This window comes from Giraffa tippelskirchi, chromosome 4, assembly GCF_054371585.1.
Source record: "Giraffa tippelskirchi isolate mGirTip1 chromosome 4, T2T-mGirTip1v1.2.pri, whole genome shotgun sequence".
Lineage (NCBI taxonomy): Eukaryota > Metazoa > Chordata > Mammalia > Artiodactyla > Giraffidae > Giraffa > Giraffa tippelskirchi.
Genome location: NC_137278.1, coordinates 90,863,464 through 90,887,596, shown reverse-complemented (window position 1 = coordinate 90,887,596; position 24,133 = coordinate 90,863,464). Strand labels below are relative to the sequence as shown.

Sequence of the window (24,133 nt, the reverse complement as noted above, 5' to 3'; positions counted from 1 at the left end):
ACAGATCAGAATGCGGACCCTCTGTCTGGGGGGAGCCACAGGACACCAGCTGCGTTTTCCCCAATCCTGGGGACCTTGAGAGGCAGCTGGCCATGGCAAGGTCCACAGGGATGTAGACATCCAGGGGCTTGACTCTAAGCCTCAGCCAAGTTAGATTCCTCCTCTCTTAACCACGACCACTGGCAACCCAGGGCAGCAGCTTACACATAAGGATGACAGGCCCCTGGCTACACTCCCAGCCCCTTTCACTCAGGTACACCTCCTTGTTGCCAAAAGAAGAACTTAAACACGGTTCACAAGAGCCACGCGTTCTAGGAACATCCAGCCCAGAAAGCTCATCCCCCAGGGTTTGACAGGAATGGAGTGAGAGGAAGGCAGAAAAGAAGGAGATAAACCCTAGAAGGAAGCAAGCAAAGGAACCAAGCCTTAAAAAGTAGACGGGGCATGTCCTCCTTATACCGAAACAAGAGCTCTCGTGCCCAGGAGTGAAGCCTACCCTTGGTCCCACCCTCCTTTCAGAAATGACCCACAGGGCACTGGGCCAGCAGGATACCAACTCCCCCGTAAACAGCAGCAACATAAAGGGGCTGCACGCAGACTCCCAGGCTGGGGTGGGGAGCTACAGATGTGATCCAGATGTCTGCTTTAACCTTAGACTGGGGAAACAGGGCACCAATCTGCCGTCCCTGGACCGTGATATGCAGCTTCCACAGGGAGCAGACATGAGAAGGAGAGAAGGGGCAGAAACATCCCAGCAACGGCCACTTTCCTGACCAAAACACTTGGATTTTTTCTTCCTAGCCACAAGACCACGGCCCCACCAAACTGGCGGCACAGCTCTGAACTCAGCGGTCAGGGAAATCCCAAGTGCAAGGCGCCAGCCCATCGAAGCCACAGGTGCCCTGGCTCCCAGAAGCACAGCGGTTTCCAGCCCAGCTGGAAAGGGCTTCAAAGGCCAAGAAGCACAGCCCCTCCACATCCCCAGGGAGAAGACAGGCTCAGAGAGGGGACCTGAGTCGTCTGAGCCCTTGGACAAATCAGTGGCAAAGCAGGGAAGCCCCACAGACAGCGCAGGCCCCGGTCTCTGTCCAGCGCCAGTCCCGCTGCCTGGAGCGACCTCGGCCGCTCCACCGCTCCTCCCAAGCTGCTTCACTTCACTCGTCCCTACTTCTGCCAACTCTCCGCTGTTACGGCTGCCACCAGCCTCACGGCCGGCAACCCACCACCAGAATGCAAAGGAAAGACGGCCAGTGCAGTGCCACTGTCTCTTCTCTCCCCTCTCTGTTCTCATTCCAACTCCTCCTCCCCTCTCTTGCCCTCCCAACTCCCAATTAAGGGAGTGCTCTTTCCCGGGGTTGACAGTGTCTCAAACACACATCATTCATTCATTCATTCATTCAATTAGCATCTGAGGGCTTCCTACACACCAAGGAACTAAGCCAAGTCCTAAGAACACAAGGCATAAAAAGTCCTTGACCTCAAGAAGTACTGTCTAGCAGGGGAACTCAAACCATGGGTTTCTCATTAAATTCCCAAACATTTTTAGGTACCATCCCCAAAAGGATGGCACCCAAAAAAAGATTTAGGGAAAGAAACATCCCATTCCATCAGGGCAGCATAAGACCATCCTGTCACTCCAAATTTTTCCTTCCAAACCCATCAGCCTCCAACCCTTACCAGACACCATCACTCCCGTATCACCCAAGCATTAGCGTGACCTTGAAATATATCTGAGGCTTCAAGCAGACAAAAAACTTCTAAAGATAAAGCTGGATACCATTGTCCCAAGTCAAATGCAAACATCAGGGATGAGAGTGCTAGCTCAAAGCCCTGTGCAACCTGGTTACCCTCCCACCAATTGTAAGCGCGGCAAACTAGCCCGAACCAGCTTCCGAAGACAGCTAAGCTCCTATTCACAGCCCCACTCAAAGTTGGACCAGGAGGATCAAAACGGGAGAATGGGCTTAACGGTCTTCAACAAGACTCTTGTGAATGCAGCACCCTCAAGGAAGGAACAGGGCTGTCAAGCAAGACCCAGCTTACCTCCTTGAGAAGCCCCACTTTTTTCTTCAGCACCTCACACTTGCGCAGTTTGCAGATTTGGTGTGTGCGGCGGTTGGTACAGCTGGTGCAAGCCCCACAGTTTTCCAGCCGCCGGCAGGGCTCACAAGTACCACACCGTTTCCGCTTCTTCCGCCCATCTCCACCCCCTCGAAGTTGGGGTTCACTCCCGGCCACTGGAAGCCCAGGCCCCTGGTAGCCCGCTACCATCACCTGGCCCTGAGGGAAGTCATAAAGGCCTGGCAGGTCCGGCTGGACTGCCAGGGGCACCTGAAACTGACTCATGACGTTGCCAGAGGTGGGGGCATAGGTGCTGGGGCAGAGCCACAGTCCAGCTTCCTGCCTGCAAAGGCCACCAACAAGTCCTTCTTCCTAAAGCAGTCAAAATCTACAGAGCGAAGCGGGACGGGCACCTCTTCTCAACCCCTCTTCACCTCCTCTGCAGCAGTCTGACAGGACTCAGCTGGGGGCCACTCTCCCACCTGCCAGGGCCCGGGATCTGGGGGAGGACATCAGCGGCAGTCCCAAGAGAAGGGATCATCTTGGCTGGGTGGGCTCTTCACCCTCACCCACCCTGGACCCAGGCATGAGGTGAGCAGGTGGGTGTGTGACGGGGGCAGGGTAGGGTGAGGAGGTTCTCCTCTGGCTTTTCCTTTCCCGGGTCAGAATGATGGAGAAGGCAGCGCGCAGCCTGGAAAAGAGACAGAAAGGGGAAGCGCATCACTCGGGGCTGGGGGACAACTTTCACTCTTCCTGTTACCTCTTCCTGCTTCTGGGAAAAGAGAAGTTGGGGGAAGAGAACGGGCTTGCTCTCATGAAATTCTGTCCAGAACCTCTGGCAGGGCACACTAGCACCCGCTCCCTGGTGGAGCAGGACGAGGGCCTGACGGGGTGTTAAGGAAACCTGGACAGCGAATTTAAGGGGGCGGTCAAGGTGAGATGTCTAAGAAAGTTGTCCTTTTCCCCACCCCGACGGGCTTGGGAGAGTTTTGCCAAAATTCCCACACGCCCCTCACTGGAGGTCGCTGGGCCTCCCCCAAGGGAGCACAGCTTTCAAAATAAAGTTTGCCGAGAGCTTCACTCGGCGGGGCTGCCCGGGCGCCCCGGGCACTAAGGCGGCCTGGAGCGGGGCGCGCCAGCGGTAGCCCGCGCCGGCCGCCCCGCCAGCGGGCCGGACCCTGGAGGGCGGCCCGCACCAACGAGGGGGCGCGGGGAGGGGGGCGCGCTCCGGCTCAGGCCCGGCCGCGCGCGCGCAGCCGCTCGGGCTCCTTTGTTCTGGGGCCTCGGCCGCTCGGCTTCGGCGGCTCCGCAGCCCCCGCCCCGCCCCGCCGCCCCCGCCCGGCTCCACTACACTGTGACCCCCAGTACCCCCGTCTCGTCTCCCGCAACAAAGTAGCGGGCCCCCCCCCCGGACCGTCTCCTCCCCTGCGCCCCCCCCAGACCTCCCCTCCCCCACCCCGGAGCCGGAAAGGCACCTACTGCACCGACCTGCCCGCCGCCTCCGGGGAGGAGCGCACAAAGGGGCAAAGTTTCCCGGCCCGCGCCGCCGCCACCACCGTCGCGGCCGCCGCCGCCGCCGCCTGGGGCGCCCGCCTCCTGGAGCGCCTGGCCCGACCGAGCTCGGCGCACGGAGCCCCCCGCCCGGGCCGATGAGGGGACGGCGCAGGAGGAAGGAAGAGGCAGCGGCGGCCGCGGCGGCAGCAGCAGCAGCAATGAAGGCGTCCGCGGGACTCCCCGCCCCCCGCGCGCCGCGGCACGTGCTCGCCCGGGGACTCCCCCGCCCGGGAGGGCGCGCACGTGCGGCCCCGCCGAGCCCCGCCGGCCCCGCCGCCGCCCCCTCCGCCGGGCTCGGGGCTGCGCGAGGGGTAGTTCCGTGGAGGGGGAGGGGACGGCGCGGGCGGTCCTCAAGCGGATGGGGGTAGGGCCCGGCCCGGACGCCGCGCCTTTGCACCTGCAGTGCCTCCCCTCCCCCGCAGTCGGTCCTCCCGGGACCCGGCCGCCCTCGTCGGGTTGGCCGCCCCCGCCCTCCGGCGCTTCTGCAGCCGAGCGGGCGCGGCGGGCGGCGCGGGGTGGGGCACGCGGACCTCCCAGCCTAGGCCCTCGGCCGAGCCGGCCTCGGTGTCCCCACTTCCTGCCACTCCCTGCGGGCCGAGCGGCCTGGGATGGCCCCGGTGCCCCTGGGAGTCCTGAGCTCCGGGCCCCACTGACCCCCCTCTCCTGGCCGCCGCTTGCTCATTCCGAGGCAGGACAATGGGGGACATCGCGCGTTTGCGTACCGAGTCTGCCTAGCGGGCAAGGAGGGGATACCCCGCGAGCAGAGGCCAAGGGCCAGCCGGCAGGAACCTTCGCCGGGATCTCAGCCCAGCGCCCTACCCAGGCGGACCCCGGGGCCCTGCCATCGGGAGCCTCCCCTGCGCCGCTCTCGGCTCTTTCGCGTCGAAAACAAAGACTAATCCGATACCCCCGCCCTGCCTCTCAGAAGAGGGGGAACGGGCGCGTCGCGGAGGGTAACCGAGGAGGACAGCGTTCAGGAGGGACTCGGACAGCCTCCGAGGGGTCGAGCCCTATAACCCATCGCAAAGACTTTGAAAAGTCACCCCGGGCTGTTTTCCGGCCCAGGGGGCATGGGGCCAGGCATAAGAATATTTCTAAGTTGCCGAACTGCCCGTTCTCTATGCTGCTTTTTTCCTCTCACCTGTTGTGCAGGCCAAGTTGAAATTCCAGGTTAGATTAATTCAGCCCCACCCATCTGGCCTCACTGCCAGGCTGGTCCCCGAAGCTACCTTCCACCTACCTGGGTTGCTGGGGAGAAGGGTGGGTCTCTAACTAACACACACACACACACACACACACACACACACACACACACACACACACACACACACACACACACACACACACACACACACACACACACACACACACACACACACACACACACACACACACACACACACACACACACACACACACACACACACACACACACACACACACACACACACACACACACACACACACACACACACACACACACACACACACACACACACACAGGCAAGTCCTGGCAGAAACATCCACGGGAGGACTGGCCTGACCAGTTTGGGCGGTGTTCCCCGAGCCAGGTACCTGGCAGGCGTCACCACTGGGCTGAAGCTGACAACTCAGCCAGAACTGGAAAAAGAGCATTCGGCCGCTTATTGAGAAGAAGAAAGTAACTGATCTCAAGCAGCGCTGTCCAGAAAGCCCTAGGCGGTAGGAGAAGCCCGCTTTCTGTCTGGAACTTCCCTCCCCACAGACCTGATTTTGACAGCCTCCTCGAGTGGCCAGGTTGTCAGCTGTGGGGAGGGTGGGGAACATGGCTGCAATACCTACTTCCTACTCTGGCCTTTGGGATAGGAAAGAATTTCTGTTCAGGGAAGTTAAGACTAGAACTGAGAAGAGATACCAGTGGAGTGTAATTTTCAGTCAAACATGAGAACAGTGTGTGGACTTGTAATTGTTTTTAATGTAATGAATGTTTAATGTTTTAAATGTTTTTAGTAAAAATTATATATTTTAAAGAAAACACAGGAAATAGAAAACTAGAAGACAAAAATAACCTCAGTACAACATTTAACTGCTATATTTCCTTCTAGTGTTTTCTGTCTTTAAAGTATTTCCTTTTTTTAAAAGATGGCTGCACTCACACTGGTTATGCAATCTGTTGTCCACTTTTTACTTAACATTATATTGTAAGTATTTCCCTATTTGATAGACCATCTCCAGATAGTGTGACAATGAAGAAGGTGGCTTAGGAGGCAGGGAACTGTGGGTTCCAGACCTGGCTCTGCCAGGTAGTAGCAGAGTGACCTTGGACTCATCAACTCTGAAGGAATCCATATAAAATACTTAACATAGTGCTTAATAAATAACAATTATTGTTTAATCTGTGTAACAACTTTGTGAGGTAGGTCCTATCTTGAAACCCACTTTACAGGTAAGGAACTAGATTAATTTGCTCAAGGTCACTCAGCTAGTGAATTGTAGACAGAATTTGAGCCCAGCATCTTTCCTCTTGTTTTCTATCTTGGTGAATGGCACCAGCAATTCACTGTGTCAGTTAACTCTTCACCAGTCATATATGGAAGAGGCATTTCACAAAATCCTCTGGCTTAGGTGACAAGGTGGATGAGGACCCCATTCACCAAGATAAAGTACAGGAGGCACTGGGGACATCTGCATGGAGCTGAGCAGGCTAGGTTGGGCTGGAAACACATGTGGGCCCCAACAGGGAGCAGCTCACGAGGCCTCTCGTTTGGAGGAGTGGACATGGAGAGTGAGAGGAAAAGGCAGCCAGGCCAGAGCCCTGAACACCAGCTCGTGAGGGACAGCAGCTGACAAGAAGCCAGCAAAGAAAGGAGACAGAGGAGCGGCCAGAGAGGTAGGAGGGAAACCAGCCCGCCCACCAGACAAGCTCTCACTCTGCCTCTGGAACCTTGTATTTCAGCAGTCTTGTCACTCATGCCATCTGCCTAACCCTTCCCACTTTAACCCCTTCCCAGTTTCTCCTGCCTGCCAAATTCCCATTCATTCTGCAAGTCTCTGCATAAATGCCAGTTCTTCCATGAAACGGCTTCGGGCTCAGACTCTGAGTCCCACCCACTCTCCCTCGCCAGAAGTTTGACGCTGCCTCCCTAGAAACAGTTATCTTACCTGTATTGTAATCGTTTGCACATTTCCCTCCTAGTTACTATGAGCCCTTGGAGGGTTGGGACCCTGTCTTTTCACCGTTGTAACCCTAAACCTAGACACTCAACCAATATGTGTTCAATGCAGAAAAGAGGTCAGGAGAACCTGATGAATGAAATATCCTAGTAACACCGAACACCCACAGGCTTCCGAGGTTTATTCCCGCTTGCTTTCCTACCTGCAGGAACCCTTCAGGGGCCCCTAAGATAAAATCCAAATTCCTTAGGCCCTGCCTTCCCAGGGCTGCAGCCTCCTATGCTGCCGGCTTATTCCTACTAGACCAGCGCTCAGGGCAGTAGAGCAGCTGGGATCGGTGGCCAGCGAGCCTCTCCGTCTCCAGGCAGCCTAGAAGCTAAGTGCGGTCCCGGATGCGCAGCGTCACCAACACCTGTGGACTTGTTAGAAATGCAAGCTCTTGGACTCCACCCTAAACCTACTCAGGCAGAAACTCTGGGGGTGGGGCGCAGCGCTCTGTTTTAACAAGCCCTTCAGGTGTTGCACCCTCAACTTTGAGAAGCGGACCAGAAGCTACTTCAGCACCTAGGCGCCGGCCGAGATCACGCCGGAGGCGCTTAGAGAAGGCGGACCCAAGGAGGCTCCATTTATAAACCGGCTTGGCAGGCCCCACCCCCAGGGGCCGGGGCTGAGCCTTTTAGGCAATCGCTCCGGTGAGGTCAGGACCTGGTTGCGCCGTTGGCCGGAGGGCTAGAAAGGGAAATAGAGTCTGGAGAGGGAAAAGACTAAAGGACTGCTGGCACTACATAATTGGCAGGGGGCGTTTCGCTGGAGGGGGATGGAGGTGGGGCTGGGGAATAAGTAGGGCTTCCATTGATGAACTGAACTTAATTCAGCACTGAGCAAAGGGCACAAGAGGTATAATTGGATGTGCGCGCGCGGTTCTTCCGGAAGTCACTGCGTGGAAGCGCCACTGCTGGGTGTTTGCCCAACCAGCAAATGATTGAATGTGACTGACCTCCGCTGAGGCATTTGACACCACTCCTTCCCTTTTAGGTAATAAGCAATTTGTCCTATTTGAAGAATTAGCTTTGTATTATGGGACCTTTTGCAGAAATGTAAATACACTCCAATGTCCACACTTCAGCTTGGTTTTAAAGACTGAAGGCATTGGGAAGTTCATTTTATGTTTCTTCTTTGGTCGTGTGTTGGTTAAAAACATTATCGACTAACATTTGCTTAGAGCTTTCCTTTTTCCTTTCCATACCCTTTCTCAGTCTGTCTGAAGAGTATACCAAATGTGCAAATGTAGCTTTCCTTTTCTTTCTATGGTATAGTTATTATTATCTGTGTGTGTGTGTTTTAGTCACTCAGGCGTATATGACTCTTTGCGACCCTATAGACTGTAGCCCGCCAGGGTCCTCTGTCCATGGAATTCTCCAGGCAAAAATACTGGAGTGGGTAGCCATTCCTTTCACCAGAGGATCTTCCCGACCCAGGGATCGAACCCTAGTCTCCTAAATTGCAGGCAGATACTTTACCATCTGAGCTACCAGAGAAACCCATTGTTCCTATAACCATTTTCAGATAAGGGAACTAGGCCTCAAAGAGGTAATTTCTCCAAGGTCATCCACTACTAAATGGCAGAATTAGGCCTACAATCTGGGACCTTTAAAATTAGCCTACTAGTGCTAGGGCTATTCTGGGGGAAGAAACTGGCATTTTGCTCTTGGTGAAAGGGAGATTTGTTAGTGGATTGCTTTTAGACGTGCAGTAGTTAGTGTGACATATGTAGAGTGTCTAGACTATGCTTTTGAATAACTCAGCAAATGCTTTCATGCTTTTTTTAAATTAATTAATGGCTGCACTGGGTCTTCATTGCTTTGTGCACCCTCTCTCTAGTTGTGGGGCCTACTCTTGGTTTCAGTGCACGGGCTTCTCATTGCATGGCTTCTCTTGTTGCAGAGTACAGGCTCTAGAGCATGGGCTCAGTGGCACAGGGGCTTAGCTGCCACATGACATGTGGAATCTTCCCGGTCCAAGAATTGAACCCATGTCCCCTGCATTGGCAGGTGAACTCTTATCCACTGTGCCACCAGGGAAATCCTGCTTTTGTGTTTTACAGCTATTTCTGTGACTTCATTTTGAATTTAGGTTCAGTTAAAGAGACTCCTTGTTCTCCTCTTACAAAGAACATGCAAGGGTCCCCTTCATAATGGAAAAGAGATTAAATAACCTAAAAATCTTCCAACATAAGGGGACTGGGCAGGAGGATGGGAACTTTGATTGACTCAGAGACTCAAGATGCTGAATACCCAACAGGAATAAAGACCTTGGTGCCCCCAAACCTTGGTTTGACTGCGTGTATCAATCAGGATCAGTTAGGTTGTGGTGGAGTAACAAGCAATCCCCCGGTCTCAGTGGTCTGACACAATTTCATGTCTCCATCATGAAATATGTCTTCTGGAGGTCAACAGGAGCTCTGTTTTCCATAGCCATTCAGGGACTCTGGCTGCTGCAGCTAGACATGCTGCCTCCTCAGCTCTGAAGGCAGGAAATGACTGTGAGGCAAACTGAGCGTGAACTCTTCAAGCGTTTACCTGGAAGTAACATAGATCACTTTTGCTCTGATTTCATTGGCCAAAGCAAGTCACAAGGGGGCAGGGGAATGCCATAGGTGCAATGTTTTCGTGTGCCTGGAAGGAGAAGCAAAAATATTTGGTTAATAGCACTAATAACTAATACATGGGGAATAGTATGTGTGAGATAGATGTGTGTGCATTTGAGGCATGTATTAATGCAATGAGTTCTGCCCATTTCTAGAACATTTCTCCCTCCTAGGGACATATATTTGAGATTTCCACTCTAATGGTTTGTCATTCCTCCCACTATGCAGGTTCAGTGATTTAGGCTAGGGTGAAAGAAACCTGAGTTGAGGGAAGCATGGTGAGAGAGGTAAGTAACAGTGGGGCAAACTCAGTAGAAATTAGTGTGTAAATAGAAAAAGAATCCAGAAAAGGAAGAGATTCAGGGTATATGTGTCATTAAGGGCCTGCCTCATAAAGAAAACTACTAAGATGGCATAGCTTTGGCAGAAGCATTTCCTGCTTCTTGCCATTCACTCTCCCTCATCCTTCCTGGCTAAACTCAGGTGGCACTCCAGGAGGCCTTTGATCTTTCAAAATTGAGCACACCGATCACGTCATGAGTTGGTCTGTCCCATCCACAGTGCAGTGGACAGGGACCATATCTTGCCCAGTGCCAGCTGCAGTCTGGGGTCTTGGAACGGAGGCAGAGAAATGAGCTGGAAGGCTGTTGCAGCATCCCAGGTGACAAAAAAACAATGGTCTCCCTTAGGGTAGTGGGAGTGGGGTAAAGAGAAGTATGTATAGGAGAGATTTAGGGAATCAAATAGCAGGAAGGGACTGATTGGGGGAGAGGTGGCAAGGAAGTTTCTCAAAGAGTAGCAGGGTAGACGGTAGCACCAAGGGGCCCACAGGAGGAGCAGGTTGCTACATAAGGTCAGCAAGGACATGTCCATTTGGGGCCCCTGTGGGACTAGTCCACAGAGAAACCTGGAGGCAGTGCACATAGGGGCCGGGGTTCAGGACTGGTGAGTGGCTGCACCCAGCTCCTAGATCTACCTCTTGGTTAAACGTCAACATCGAATCCTCACACAGGGGAGGAAGCCACAGAAAATATGTGCGGTGTAAAAATTGTGAAATTCCTGAACTACAGCTCCTGAGAATCCAGTTAGAGAAGAGCAAAGGTTTCACAGAAGGAGCTGCTGCTAAGTCGCTTCAGTCGTGTCTGACTCTGTGCGACCCCATAGATGGCAGCCCACCAGGCTCCGCCATCCCTGGGATTCTCCAGGAAAGCATACTGGAGTGGGTTGCCATTTCCTTCTCCAGTGCATGATCAGGAAAAGTGAAAGTGAAGTCGCTCAGTCATGTCTGACTCTTAGCGACCCCATGGACTACAGCCTACCAGGCTCCTCCGTCCATGGGATTTTCCAGGCAAGAGTACTGGAGTGGGGTGCCATTGCCTTCTCCGAGAAGGAGCTGAGCCTCCCTAAAAGGTTGCCTCAACCTCCACCAGTTTGTCTCATTAACTAGTTCTGTATGTTCCTCCCATCCCACTTCCTGCTGAGCAGGGGCCTACTTGTCCCATTTGAGACCTGAACTTGATATCAACTCCTTTCGTCCTTGAGACACCCCTTCCCCATATCCTCTTATGGGTGAAGGTCAAGCCCCATTTGCTCGAACTGTGCGATGCAGGGGGAAAAATCCTCAAAACCCCTACCAGAGACCACATTCTTCCCACTTAGCCATTGCGATTCATAGGTGCTCTAAAGATTGAGAAGCTCTGCCTTATTAATAGAAGTCTGCAAGGACGTAGGGATAAGAAGGTTAGAGAGAAAAAGGACACAGATGTCCCTCAAGCTGGGCAAGGCATTCTTAGAAACACCTGCATTAACGGATCCAGTCATTCCAGGTCATTCTAGCTTCATTCCTGGGGAGCTATTCTGTGTTCCCAACATTGCACTATTTATCTGCTAAACCAGGCAGGGGGGGTATCAGCTTATGTCTCAGTCTTCTTGCCAATCTCTAGGACTGTCCTAATGATGGCATGACTAGGTCATCACCTGCATCCACCTGATGATATTCAGCCATCTCAAACCACAATAAAACTTGAATTTGAATATCCAGCCTTTGGAAAACAATCAAATTATTTCTAGTGAATCAAAAGCCTGTAAGAGAGAAAATGAACATTAAGGTGAGGTGGTTCAAACAATGTATACCATAAAAGTAGTTTTGATACTTCCAAGTCTGGTTCCTATAGGAGATGGACTGTTTCTTGTGTGCAAGTGTTAGTTGCAAGTCATCCCCATGAACTGTAGCCTACCAGGCTCCTCTGTCCATGGAATTCTCCAGGCAAGAATATTGAGTAGGTAGCCATTCTCTTCTCCAGGGGATCTTCCCCACCCAGGGATTGAACCCCGGGTCTCCCGAATTGGAGGCAGATTCTTTACCGTCTGAGCCACCAGGGAATCCAGACTGCTTCTTAGTCTAGACCAATAAAATCCTGCTTAACCAGAAAAATTGCTCTTACTTAAGCAGGCATTTATTCATTGAGACCTGTAGCAGAAAAAGGGAACTATTTACCTGATCAAGCAATCAAAAAGTATTTCTAAGCATAAAATCAGTGAATCCTTCTGCATGTCAACAACCCAAGTTAAATTATAAACTCAGGGAAAATACTTACAAAACAAATGAAAAGAAAAAGTGTTATAGAGTTGGTATATAATAAAAAAGACACCCACAAGGAGGGGGAGAAGGCAACACTCACAAAAGAAGAAATGCAAATGACTGGTAAAGATATAAAAAATCCAGCATCATTAATTATAGCAAACTGACAGATCACAAAATGAATATACAGTTGACCCTTAAAAATACAGGAGGTTTGAACTAAGCAGGTCCACTTAACCTATATTTTTTTTCAGTAGTAAGTACTATAGTTTTGGGCTTCCCTAGTGGTTCAGCAGTTAAGAATCTGCTTGCAATGCAGGAGATACAGTAGACCCAGGTTCAATCCCTGGGTCAGGATGACCCCCCGGAGGAGGAAATAGCAACCCACACCAGTATTCTTGCCAAGAAAATCCCATGGATAGAGGAGCCTAGCGGGTTACAGTCCATGGGGTCACAAAGAGTTGGACACGACTGAGCAACTGGGCGCATACACACACACAGTACTATAGTATAGCACCATCTGTGGTAGGTTGAACCTGAGGATGCAGAACCAAGGATACAGAGGGTTGACTACACTATATTGGGATTTTGGACTTACCAGAGTGTCAGTCGGAGAAGGCAATGGCACCCCACTCCAGTACTCTTGCCTGGAAAATCCCATGGACGGAGGAGCCTGGTAGGCTACAGTCCATGGAGTCGCTAAGAGTTGGACATGACTGAGCGACTTCACTTTCACTTTTCACTTTCATGCATTGGAGAAGGAAATGGCAACCCACTCCAGTGTTCTTGCCTGGAGAATCCCAGGGATGGGGGAGCCTGCTGGGCTGCCATCTATGGGGTCGCACAAAGTCGGACACAACTGAGGTGACTTAGCAGTAGTAGCAGAGTGTAAGTGCCCTAACCTCCACCCTACCCCGTGTTGTTCAAAGGTCAACTGTACTCAATTTTGCAAATATTGTTAACAGTTTTCATCCCCAAGATATGCCACTGATGGGATCATAAACTCACATGCCCTTTTGGAAACAATTTAGCATGCTTATCAATAATCTTCAAAATGTTTACACCCTCTCAATAATCCCACTTCTAGGAAAGTGGGGCACAAAAATCAAGGTACAAGAGTCTTCATGGAAGGCTTATTTATAACAACAAAACTAGGAACAACCTAAATGTCCAGCATTACAGAATGATTAATTCATAAGATATAAGCACAGTAAAACATGATGCAGCTATTATAATTTCATTAACTTAAAAATTAAAACTAAATACAAGTAAATTATAGAAAAATAAGAATATACAAATGAGCAAAAAGAAAAATCTAAGGAGAACCTGCATTAGTCCAATATTAATCACCGTTAACATTGTGGATTATATCTTAAAAAATTTTTTATATCTTAATATTAGAATAGTGTTTTGAAAAATATTTGGGAACATTGGAAAATATTTACCATGTGAATTCAAAACAAAATAATCAGTATATATTGTACTATTAAGAATTTGTAAGTAAATATGCATAAAGATTGGAAGGGAATACATAAAAATATTAACAATGGGTCTCTGGATGATTTTTGTGTTTCATACTTTTCTTCTAAAATTTCTACAACAAATGGATATTATTCCTATAATTGAGAAATATTGATAGAAAACTATTTCTGTAAAAGGACAAGTGAACCTGCCTGAAAGCAGGTAGTTGAGAGAGCCGGATACAAATAATGACAATTAACAAGATGGTTTTGACTTTCACACTGGAGTTGTCCTAGAGAACTTAAGGCAGCCGTTGCCTGGGCCCTACTCCCAGAGATTCCAGTGGGATGGACTGAGCCAGGTCCTGAGCTTTATGCCCTTGGCAATATCTAGTCACTCTTGGGTGGGTGTATAATGTGCAGCCAGGCTGGGTGCACTTGCATAAGTCATCACAAGTTTCCCCAAGAGTTTAGGCCACTGTGGTCTGGTGGAGGAGGAACTGCCGGTCCTCCTCAGGAGGGCCCAGGTGGCCTCTCTAGCTGTGTGCTTTAGCTGAGTCATTTAACTGCATCTTAGTCTATCTGTAAAATGGGAATATTTAATGCAATATTTAGAGTCTGGCTTCAAGGAAGGAATAAATGAGAAAGTGCTGTGTGAAGTAGAAAGCATATAGAATGTGCTGTTTGTGAAAACCTGGAAACTCAGATGATAGCAGTTATCTTTGATCAATGAAATATCCTTGGCAACTTGGGAGCTCATGCAGATAAACAGTTTTTCTTCTAAGCTGTATCAGTTTTGTAATTTGATTTGATTCAGAGATCCTATAGGCAGGTGTTGTCAAATGTGGATGCCTGTGGCAGTCCTAGCCTGAGGGCCCATGGGCTGTGGACAGTAGACAAAAGATCTGAGTTGGTTCGGACCATTTGGTCATCTTGCTTTGAAAGGTGGCTGGCCTCTGGAAGCTAAAATCTTGTTCTCATGAAAATGTGCCTTCACCTTTTACACAAATACCCCAGACTGTCTACCTCAAAATAAATGTTCTTATCTAAACCATCTCCTTGGGAGATTATGTGGCTATTGCTTAAATGTCTTAGTAATTCCTCTTTTGAGACTGGCTTTGTCTAAGATACATTATTTTCTGAGTATTTTTCAACTAGTGAATTCATTTGCTATCCTTTAAAGAGAAGTTTAACCTTAGAAAGCAGCCAAAAATATCATTCAGAACCAAACCTGACAAGTAAGAAGGTATTCAAGCCTAGGTAAGACTATTTTTATGACTCTTAAATTTCTTTTAATTTGCAGGATCTTAATCACCATTTATTTGTTAATGAAATCAACTCATTTTCCCTGTAGAATGTTACATTCTTGCATCCTGGAGTATTATGTTGTTATCATAAATTTAAGGCACTGTTTCCATGTTCAGCTAGTTGGCTGTAGGCCTAAAGAAGGTCTGGAGTTATACCCAGCAGGGTAAGTGAATATAAAAGAACTAGAGTTGCTTTTCATAGGTTTCCCAGGTGGTACAGTGATAAAGAATCTACCTGCAATGCAGGAGACTCAGGAGATGTGGGTTCAATCCCTGGATCAGGAAGATCCGATGAAGGAGGAACCCATTTCAGTATTCTTGCCTGAAAAATACCACAGGATCACAAAGAGTCAGACACGAGTGAGTGACTGAGCACACACACAGTTGCTTTTCATTATGATGGATCAAGGAATCAAAGGTAGACAAGGGGATAATGAAGGCAAGAAAAACATTACAGAGAATTTTTTAAAAAGTAGTGTGGTCGGTGGATTAGAGAAACTGAGGTGTTAGATAGGAGACTGTTTGGACAAAAATGATAAGAGTAGGGTTGAAGAGAAAGAGTTCAGTGAATGAGAGGGAGTGACTGGGAGATGGGAGATCACTCAACTGTAGAAACAAGGAGATTCAGCTTTTGAAGAAAGAGGAACAATAGTTTGAGTGAAGACAGTTTATTTTTTCAGTGAAGCCGTCACTTGTGTCTGTCTTGCTCTCCAGTGTTATTCCCAGCACTCTGCCATGGCACAGTCCACAGAGTCTTCTGAGTGGTGAATAGAGCCTGGTTCTCCACTGGGACCCAGAAGCTGACTCAATAGGTAAGTCTGAAAAAGGTTTTGAACAAAGCCGCCTGTTTAGGATTAATAATTTCTAGCTTGTATGCTGATTAGAAATCTGTCCCTTTCTTTTGATAAGTGTGCTGTGGGTATACCTTACGCATTTGACTAAGGAGAAAATGGTGCAGTTCCTTCCCCTTATTGGGGCTAATACTGGATTTAGTCTCCTAAGAAAACACTAATCAGCAACACTGGGCAAATCCAGGCAGTTTTGGAATTATTTTTCATGCCAACCCAATCCACAAAACACACAAACGTAGTATTGTCAATAAGGACAATACCCAAATACTTTTTCACAAAAGAATTTCAAAACACTGACATGAATCCAAATTAAGACTTGCAGGTTAGCCGAGGTCCACACCTCCACACACTAATGAATTTGAGAAGTACAGAATTAAGCAGCTCACAGCCAGGACTGAGAGCATCGCCTGTGACTGAGAACTCCTGAGTTGGTTTTGCTCAGCGAGTAACTAGCTGTGTGGCCTGGGGGGTGGAGGGGACTTCACACCTCCCCCCACCTTGGTCTTTATCCATCAATGATCTCACACTCTAAAAGCCATCAATCCTAAGAACAATGAAGGAGGACACGAAGCAAGGAGAGCAGGTTGCTAACAGCAGGCACCCTACCGGCAGCGCCGTGGAGGGAAAGCTGGGTGCTGCCGAAAGAGTGAAAGAGCAGACTCTGCTGAGATGAAGTCCCTGCTCTGAAGGAGAAAGAAAGCCAAAGACAGAGCTCAATTGCTCCTGGCAATGCAACTGTTTCCAAGAAGGGAATACACAGGTCATCTGAGGTCAAGTTCAGGGAACGCAGCCAGCCGCCAGGCGGGAAGGAAGCTGCAGTGAATGCCCGCCTGCTCTCCCAGCCCTTCGTCTTCTGAACACAAGTCTCACGCCAGCCCCTTTGCCAGGGCGCTTCAGGGACCTCGGAGCCTCCTTCCAGACCCCGGCCACCTGGCTCGGGCCTTGCGGACGCAGCCCATGCTGAGGGCGTGGGAGAAGCAGGTGTGAGCACCCAGGCGGCACCAGCCGGTCGAGTCTTGGCCTCTCGCAGCGCTCTCCTGAAAGCCTTAGAGAGTTCGCGGTCCGCTGCCGTCCTCCTCCAGCCTCACGGCCTCCCCGCCCCTAGACACAGGATCCTCTCTTAGCTCCCTGCCTTTGCCATTGGTGTTTACCCCAAAGTCATTCTCATCACAACGTTTGCTCTGAAAATCCTTAATGCCCAGCTGGAAAGCCATGGGACCCATGAAGCTCCCATAGCTGGAAGTAGCACTTGTTACCGTCTGTTCTGCATCACAGGTGGGTCATGTTGTCTCGCCCAGATTTGGAATCGCATTGTATCCACTCTTCACCATGGCATCATGTGACTTCCCTCCTAGATCTGTGCCACCTACACATCTTTGAGGTTCTGCCACCATCACACCCTTCACCTCACCCTTCGAGGCTCAGCTCAGAAACAGACTTTGAAGGACCTTCCAGCTCTCCCCATCTCTCCACCCACACAGACATGCTGGCTCCAGTTTTTAAGTGGCTACTCAGTGCCCAGAAGTTTATCTCTGGTATTTCTGATCTTTGGAACGTCTCTGCAAAGTAGGTGCAGAGTCTCACTTTCAGAGGTAAGAAGAGAAGCTCAGAGAGGTTAAGAAAGTGTCTGAGTTGCACTGCTACCTTGTGGCCCAGCCAGGACTGGAACCCAGGCTTGTGTGAGACCTGAATCCAAGCCTTCCTTCCATTCCATGCAACTTCTTCTTTCACAGGGCAAATATTTTGAGCATAAGACTGTTAGGACCTTGAAGATCATCTTTGTTTTCAATGCAGGAAGCCTAAGGTGTCATGACTTGCCCAAGTCATGACTTGGCATGTGTCATGACTTGACACAGTTTCTTCCTACCTGCTTTCCTCATCTCTCCCAGAAACGATCTGTCAACTGCAGTGGTCCCTAATACCAGGTAACATTCCCTGGGGTCCCCAGTTGCAAGCCATCTAACACAACTGCTACACAACTGCCTGGCAGCAGGGCTCCAAATTAGACAGGAGAGAAAGTGGCAACAAGTTCAGAGTCACAGCTGTGCATAGATAGTGATAACCCAAACGGCAGTCACTTAGCATTTCTGTCTTGACTGAGGAGGGCAATCCAAAGCTGCTGCTGCTGCAGTTTTACTGAGTCAGGGCCTGGGCCCCTGCTTTCTCCTGCAGTTCCCTCCTCAAGGGATATTCATGGTCCCCAGTGGCTCCAGGATCACCTAGAGCAGGGGTGCTGCCAGAAGAATCTAAGGACTCACTGCCCATCTTCTGTTCCTGCCATTTACTCTAAGGATCTCCCAATCACATGATCTAGTCCAGAGGTGGATAAACTGCTTGAACCTAGCTGGGAGCTGGGCTGGGGCAAGTTTGTAGCATGTAGCTGGGATAAGGGATAAGGGTGTGGGAGACATTTCATTACTTAGTCCAAGGGGCCCTTCTCAAGCCCAGCCTACTTCTTTCCATTTGTTTAACATTTATGAAGCTACTTATACCTGTGTGCCAAGCACTGGAGAGACAAAGAGGAATAAGACCCATTCTGAGCTTATTATAAAGAGACAAGGAAACACATCATTTTAATGCTATGTGGCAAGTGCAACAATAAGGTATATGCAAAAGGCACTCAATAGAAGTAAAATGGCAGACCCCTGACCCAGCTGCGGGGCAAGGGGGTCAGCTGAGGCTTCCTGAGGGTACTTGCTGATGAGATAGATGAGAAATACTAGGAGGGATGTTGTTAGCTCCAGATGACTGGCTGGATGTTGGGAATGAGTGAGAGGAGCATTTGGCCACTACCGCTGGCTGCAGGAATGATGGGAGAACACTGAACAACGGATCTTCTCACAGATGCCTAGTGCTTTCTTGCCTCAGAGCAGGTGGTTGCTTTCCCACTGTTGCTCCCAAAGACATGAATTTGGGCCCTTCAGTCTCTCAGAGATTTAAGCCAGGTGCCCTCAGGAGATGAAGTCCCCCTGACCCTGGCCTACCATATCAAATATAGGAGCACAGTCTGCACCATACAACCTCCAGGCCAGACTCAGCTGGTGCTTCCCAAGCGTTACCCGAGTCTGATAGTCCCTAGTAGAAGCTCTGGCTCTAGAAAACCCACCTGTAGTGAACACCTGCCACCATGTGAAGAGGGCCACTGTCTGAGAACGTCCTGTGTTTGGGGACTTACCCACCTTGGTTGAAGGTAGAACCCACCTCCTGAAGTGAAGATGGACTCAGATACTGTTTTTCCCACACTCCCTTGCAGGTACTTGGCATATCAAGCGCCCGTGGCCTAGATTCTAAGAGTCAGCTAGCCCTACCAGAGTCAGGTCCCTGAGAACTTTCTGTGACAGCAACAGTTGTGTGTGGGGGGGTGGGGTCACATTCTCAGCACAACTGTGGTGGACCCTCGAGACCTTGCAGGTGATGGGCCCTAGGGCTTCATCAGGTTCATAGTAACTTGCTTCTCATTGCAGTTTAGGACCATGATGGAGTCTTTGGCTGTCATCAGTCCAGCAGAGGGCTAGGCTATGGCAAACATGGGGACCAGGAGAGCATGGCTTTGTTCAGAGGACAGTGAATAAAACCATTGAGCTGGAACAGGGAGTTCTCTCATAGAAGCAGGAGAAGATGAGGTTGGAGGACCTCAAAATCCCAGTTAAGGAACCTGGTCATCATTTTGTAAGGAGCACCAACATTTTTGAAAACTGAACTTTTCCTTGGGAATAATTGTGGATTTACAGAGAAGTTTCAAAAACGCCATAGAGAGTTTCCATATATCCCTCACCCAGTTTTCCCTAGTGCTAACATCTTATAGTGTATAGTACATTTGTTAAAACTAAGAAGCTGACATTGGTACGTTACTATTATTCAAATTCCAGACTTAATTCAAATTTCACTAGTTTTTCCACTAAAATTTTCTTTTCTATTCCACAATCCTCTCCAGGATACCATTCTGCATTTAGACACCAACCTTTTTAAAGGAGAATATTAACATTATTAAAGGCATTTTAGGAGAACCATCTGACAGCAATGGTCTAGTAAGTGAGATAGGAAGGCATTCCAGAACTTTCGAACTTCCAAATATATCCCACCGCCCAGCATCTGAAGGGGCTCACCACCTTGAAAGTGTAGTTGCCAGGAAGAGGAAACCTGGGCCATTAGAAGCATCTCTGTGCCTGTTCAGGGCTCAGGGGGCCAAAGATATATTTAGGATACACTTGGGAGCCAAAAAAAAGAAAACTCCTTCCTTGGGAATTCTCTGGCAGTCCAGTAGTTAGGACTCCATGCTTTCACTGCTGAGGGCCCAGGTTCGATCCCTGGTTGGAAAATTAAAAAAAAGAGAGAGAGAGACAGACAGACAGACACCTGGGAGCCTCCGCCTAGCAGTGCTGCAAGCTAGAAGGTCTTCCTGCCTAGGCACCCAAAGTTGGCTGATAAACCCAGACAGGCAGCCAAAGAAATGCGTGTTTGCCTTCTTTTCTGAAAGTCTAGACTTGTCTCCCTTACAATTCAGTTTGATGTTGTGGAAAGAGAACAGGCTCTAGGATCAGGATGGCCCAGGGTTTGAGTCTTGACTCCACCACTTATTGTGGGACCATGTGTGAGTTACTGAACTTCTTTGAGCTTCAGTTTCCTCGCTGATAATAACTAGTATATTAAACTTCCTTCATAAGATTATTGAGAGGATTGATTAACATTTACAAAGTGTTCAGTAGGTGGCCTGGCACACAATAGGCATTCAGTAATCAATTGGCTCCCTTGACAACAGGAGGGTGAGGGCTGAGCCCATAATTTTCTTGCATATCCTCAAAGTGCTTAATATTCGCAAAGCAATTCATACATTGATGATTGTGATCTGGAGCTCACAAACCCAATGACTTCAGAAAGAGCAGATCATGACTCCAACTACAGCATTCATTTATTGAGCAAGTCTCTATTAGTCACTCACTAAATATCAATAAATAGGTAACTGCCAGGCTCTGTGCTAAGTGACTAAGATGGTTTGCATCAAGAATGGCAAAGCCCAAGAGGGAGAGAGAACTTTATTCAGGTCTGATACATAGTCTGACATAGTTTAATAAGCAGAGGGCCCAAGGCACAAAGCCTGGCTACTTGTGTGAGGGGCGAGGGAACAGCCTCACAGAGAGAGGAGGAAGAGACTTGACACTGTCAGAATAAGTAGGTCTTCCAGTAAAAAAAGAGAGAGGAAAATGTGAAAGAGAGAGAGAGAGAGAGAGAATTGCATTATGTGGGAAACACAGGTCGTATTGTGGAACCTATGTTAGTTAGTCTTGTATGGAATGAGTGGTGGGAAATGAGGTTATCAAAACATGGCAGCTGGAATACTTCTGCACAGGAAGGGCTGTGTGGGGGTGGGGCCTGAGACCCAACTGGAAGCTGCAAGTAACCACTGCTTTTTTTAACACATGGTTTAGTTGAAGGGAGGGCTTCCCAGGTGGCTCAGTGGTAAAGAATCCGCCTGCCAATACAGGGGACACAGGAGACCCGGGTTTGATCCCTGGGTTGGGAAAATCCCCTGGAGGAGGAAATAGCAACCCACTCCAGTATTCTAGCCTGGGAAATCCCATGGACAGAGGAGCCTGGTGGGCTAGAGTCCAGGGGATCGCAATAGGTCAGATACGACTGAGCGACTGAGCACACACACACACACTTTAGTTGAGGTATCTTGGGAAAGAGATGATTACTGGTAGTAGTGATGGGCAGGGCCTGGGCAGGGAGTGGGCCTTCCAGCATGCCCATGCAGGGAAGGAGCCATGTAAGCGTCATGACAGAGCAGGTAGAGTGAATGAGTCAACAGCAATATCCACTACACGTGTGACTAGAGAAACAAACCAAGGTGCAGAGAAGATTTGCACTATTTCAGAGATGAACAGGTAGACTTTGGTGAAAAAGGAGGGCATGATGATAGTTAGAAGGGGCAAAGATGACTTCAGAGTCTGGTGAGTCAACTAGGTGAATGGAGAAGCAGAAGTGGATTTTGTTAGCTCAGGTTGGGGGTGGGTGTAGCGTGTGGGTGGGGATGAGACGCTGTCTTGTACACACGGAGCATAATGGGTGTCCAGGTCATGATATCCAGAGGTCAATATAGCTGTAGCTTTAGAAGTCCTCTTCCTGTCTGTAATTTGCTTCAAAACCATGTGTCAAAACCAGGTGGGTAGGCTATAAGTAAAACAGAATTGGCTATGAGTAGATAACTGAAGCGGGTGAAAAAGTAAAAAATTAGCTCATGCTAAGGGGGAAAATAGCTGCCCTGCCATTCATCAGGCTGGGAGGACAGACATCGGTAAGTCTAGCTACAGTTACCATGAAACAATATTCCCCCCAAGGGCACGCTGCAGCTAAAGTGTCATAACCACCCCCTTCTTTGTGTGACTACTGCTTTCTGACTCACTGGGAAACCTTGTTCTCTAAAATGATAGACCAGAAACTTTGCTGTTTGAAATTTTATCAGTAAAAATGAAACACCCTCCTGTTGCCAGGAGGATCTAAGTCACTTTGACACAGGGAAGCAGTCTTGATTTGCAACCCAGGTTCAGAGCCTCAGATAAGGGGCTTCTGAACACAACATTTCATGTTTAGCTTAACTTTGCACTTCTTAAGGAAATGAACCTGGGTCTAGTGTGCAGTTCAGACCAGATGTTGACTCCTGTTTTGCTTTGAGTCTATCAAAACATGGCTTCTTTTAAATTTTATCTAAATTCTATCCTTACCCTAAATCCTGGTAACTCTTTGTCTGTTTGGTGAGACACCCCAGTTTCTCTGGTATGTGGGTTCCTTCATTTGAATCAGTTAATAAATCTGATTTTGCCAAAATACAGGTCTGTTCCCAGTGATCTTAGGCTGACTGATTACGTCATGAGCAACTGGGATACAGGAATTCTCTACACTATTCTATCGTAAATGATACACGTTTTCCATTACTTTTCGAAGTTTTTAAAAAGTCCTCACCCCATGTTAGCAGTGTGCACCATGAGTGTTTGAGGTCTCAGGCAGAATGATGCCCCTCCCCCCAACATGCAGACCCTAATTCCTGGCACCTGTGAATCTTACCTCACTAGCAAAAAGGACTTTGCAGATGTAGGTAAGGCTAAAGACCTTGAGATGGCAGAGTATTCTGGACTATCCAGATGAGCCCAGTATAATCAAGTGGGCCCTTAAAAGCAAGAAACTTTCCTGGCCGTGGTCAGAAAGAGAAGAGATGGCGGAAGAGTCAGAGATGCAATACTGCTGGCTTTGAAGAGGAAGGGGCCACAAGCCAAGGAATGTGGGCAGCTTCTAGAAGACAAAAAAGGTAAGGGAACAAGTTCTCCTCTAGGACCTCCAGAAAGGAATGCAGCCATGTAGATAATTGATTTTAACCCAGTGAGACCCACGTAAGAGTTCTGACCTTCATAACTGTGAGATAATACTCTGTACCGCTTTAAATCACCCTGGTGGTAATTTAGTATGGCAGCAATAGAAACCAATGCAAAATCACCCAGAGGAGTGAGCAGAGATAGATATGAGCCAAGGGTGCCTGGGGCAACACCAGCATTTCAGACTAGAGGAAAAAAGGTGAGGCAAAGAGACAGAAAGGGAGATACCAAGCATTGGAAAAGCCAGAAGAGACCAACAAAGGAGAGTTTCAAGAAGGAGAAAGTGGTCCAGAGACTAAAACTGCCTACTCTTTAAAGTGACGGCTGAAGATTAAGTAGTAGTCTTTCAAAGTGTATGTTATTTTCTTTCTTCATATTCCCAGTGATTCTTGCATTTGTATATAACAAATAAATTTCACCTGAAACTATCACCTTCTCCCTTATGTTAAAGGCCTGAGAGTTTGAGAACTTTCACAACCTCAATCCGCATTATAAACACATTAAGGTAATTATTCTGGTTCCAGAACAGCAGATTTTACCACATGGTAATGATCAGTACAAAGAAATAGAGGAAAACAATAGAATGGGAAAGACTAGAGATCTCTTCAAGAAAATTATAGAGATACCAAGGGAACATTTCATGCAAAGATAGGCACAATAAAGGACAGAAATGGTATGGACCTGACAGAAGCAGAAGATATTAAGAAGAGGTGGCAAGAATACACAGAAGAACTATACAAAAAAGATCTTCACGATCCAGATAATCACAATGGCGTGATCACTCACCTAGAGCCAGACATCCTGGAATGTGAAGTCAAGTGGGCCTTAGAAAGCATCACTACGAACAAAGCTAGTGGAGGTGATGGAATTCCAGTTGAGCTATTTCAAATCCTCAAAGATGATGCTGTGAAAGTGCTGCACTCGGTATGCCAGCAAATTTGGAAAACTCAGCAGTGGCCACAGGACTGGAAAAGGTCGGTTTTCATTCCAATCCCAAAGAAAGGCAATGCCAAAGAATGCTCAAACTTACCGCACAATTGCACTCATCTCACATGCTAGTAAAGTAATTCTCAAAATTCTCCAAGCCAGAGGAACCAGAGGTCAAATTGCCAATATCCTCTGGATCATCGAAAAAGCTAGAGAGTTCCAGAA

General features: G+C 48.8%; 1 protein-coding gene across 2 annotated transcripts in view; it reads right to left on the bottom strand.

Annotated features, from left to right (window-relative positions):
• The window catches only part of TET3 (tet methylcytosine dioxygenase 3), a 107,013-nt gene extending 103,218 nt beyond the window's left edge, over positions 1-3,795 (bottom strand). Inside the window, exons 1-2 of one of the 2 annotated variants that reach the window (XM_081483807.1) lie at positions 3,550-3,795; positions 2,044-2,752 (exon numbers count right to left, since the gene is read on the bottom strand). In XM_081483807.1, the coding sequence (XP_081339933.1) occupies positions 2,044-2,346 (303 nt within the window). In that variant the 5' untranslated portion in view covers positions 2,347-2,752; positions 3,550-3,795. Of the gene's footprint in view, positions 1-2,043; positions 3,251-3,549 lie in introns of those variants that run through there. The other variant, XM_081483806.1, reaches the window with a different exon arrangement.
• Positions 3,796-24,133: the final 20,338 nt, after the last annotated feature.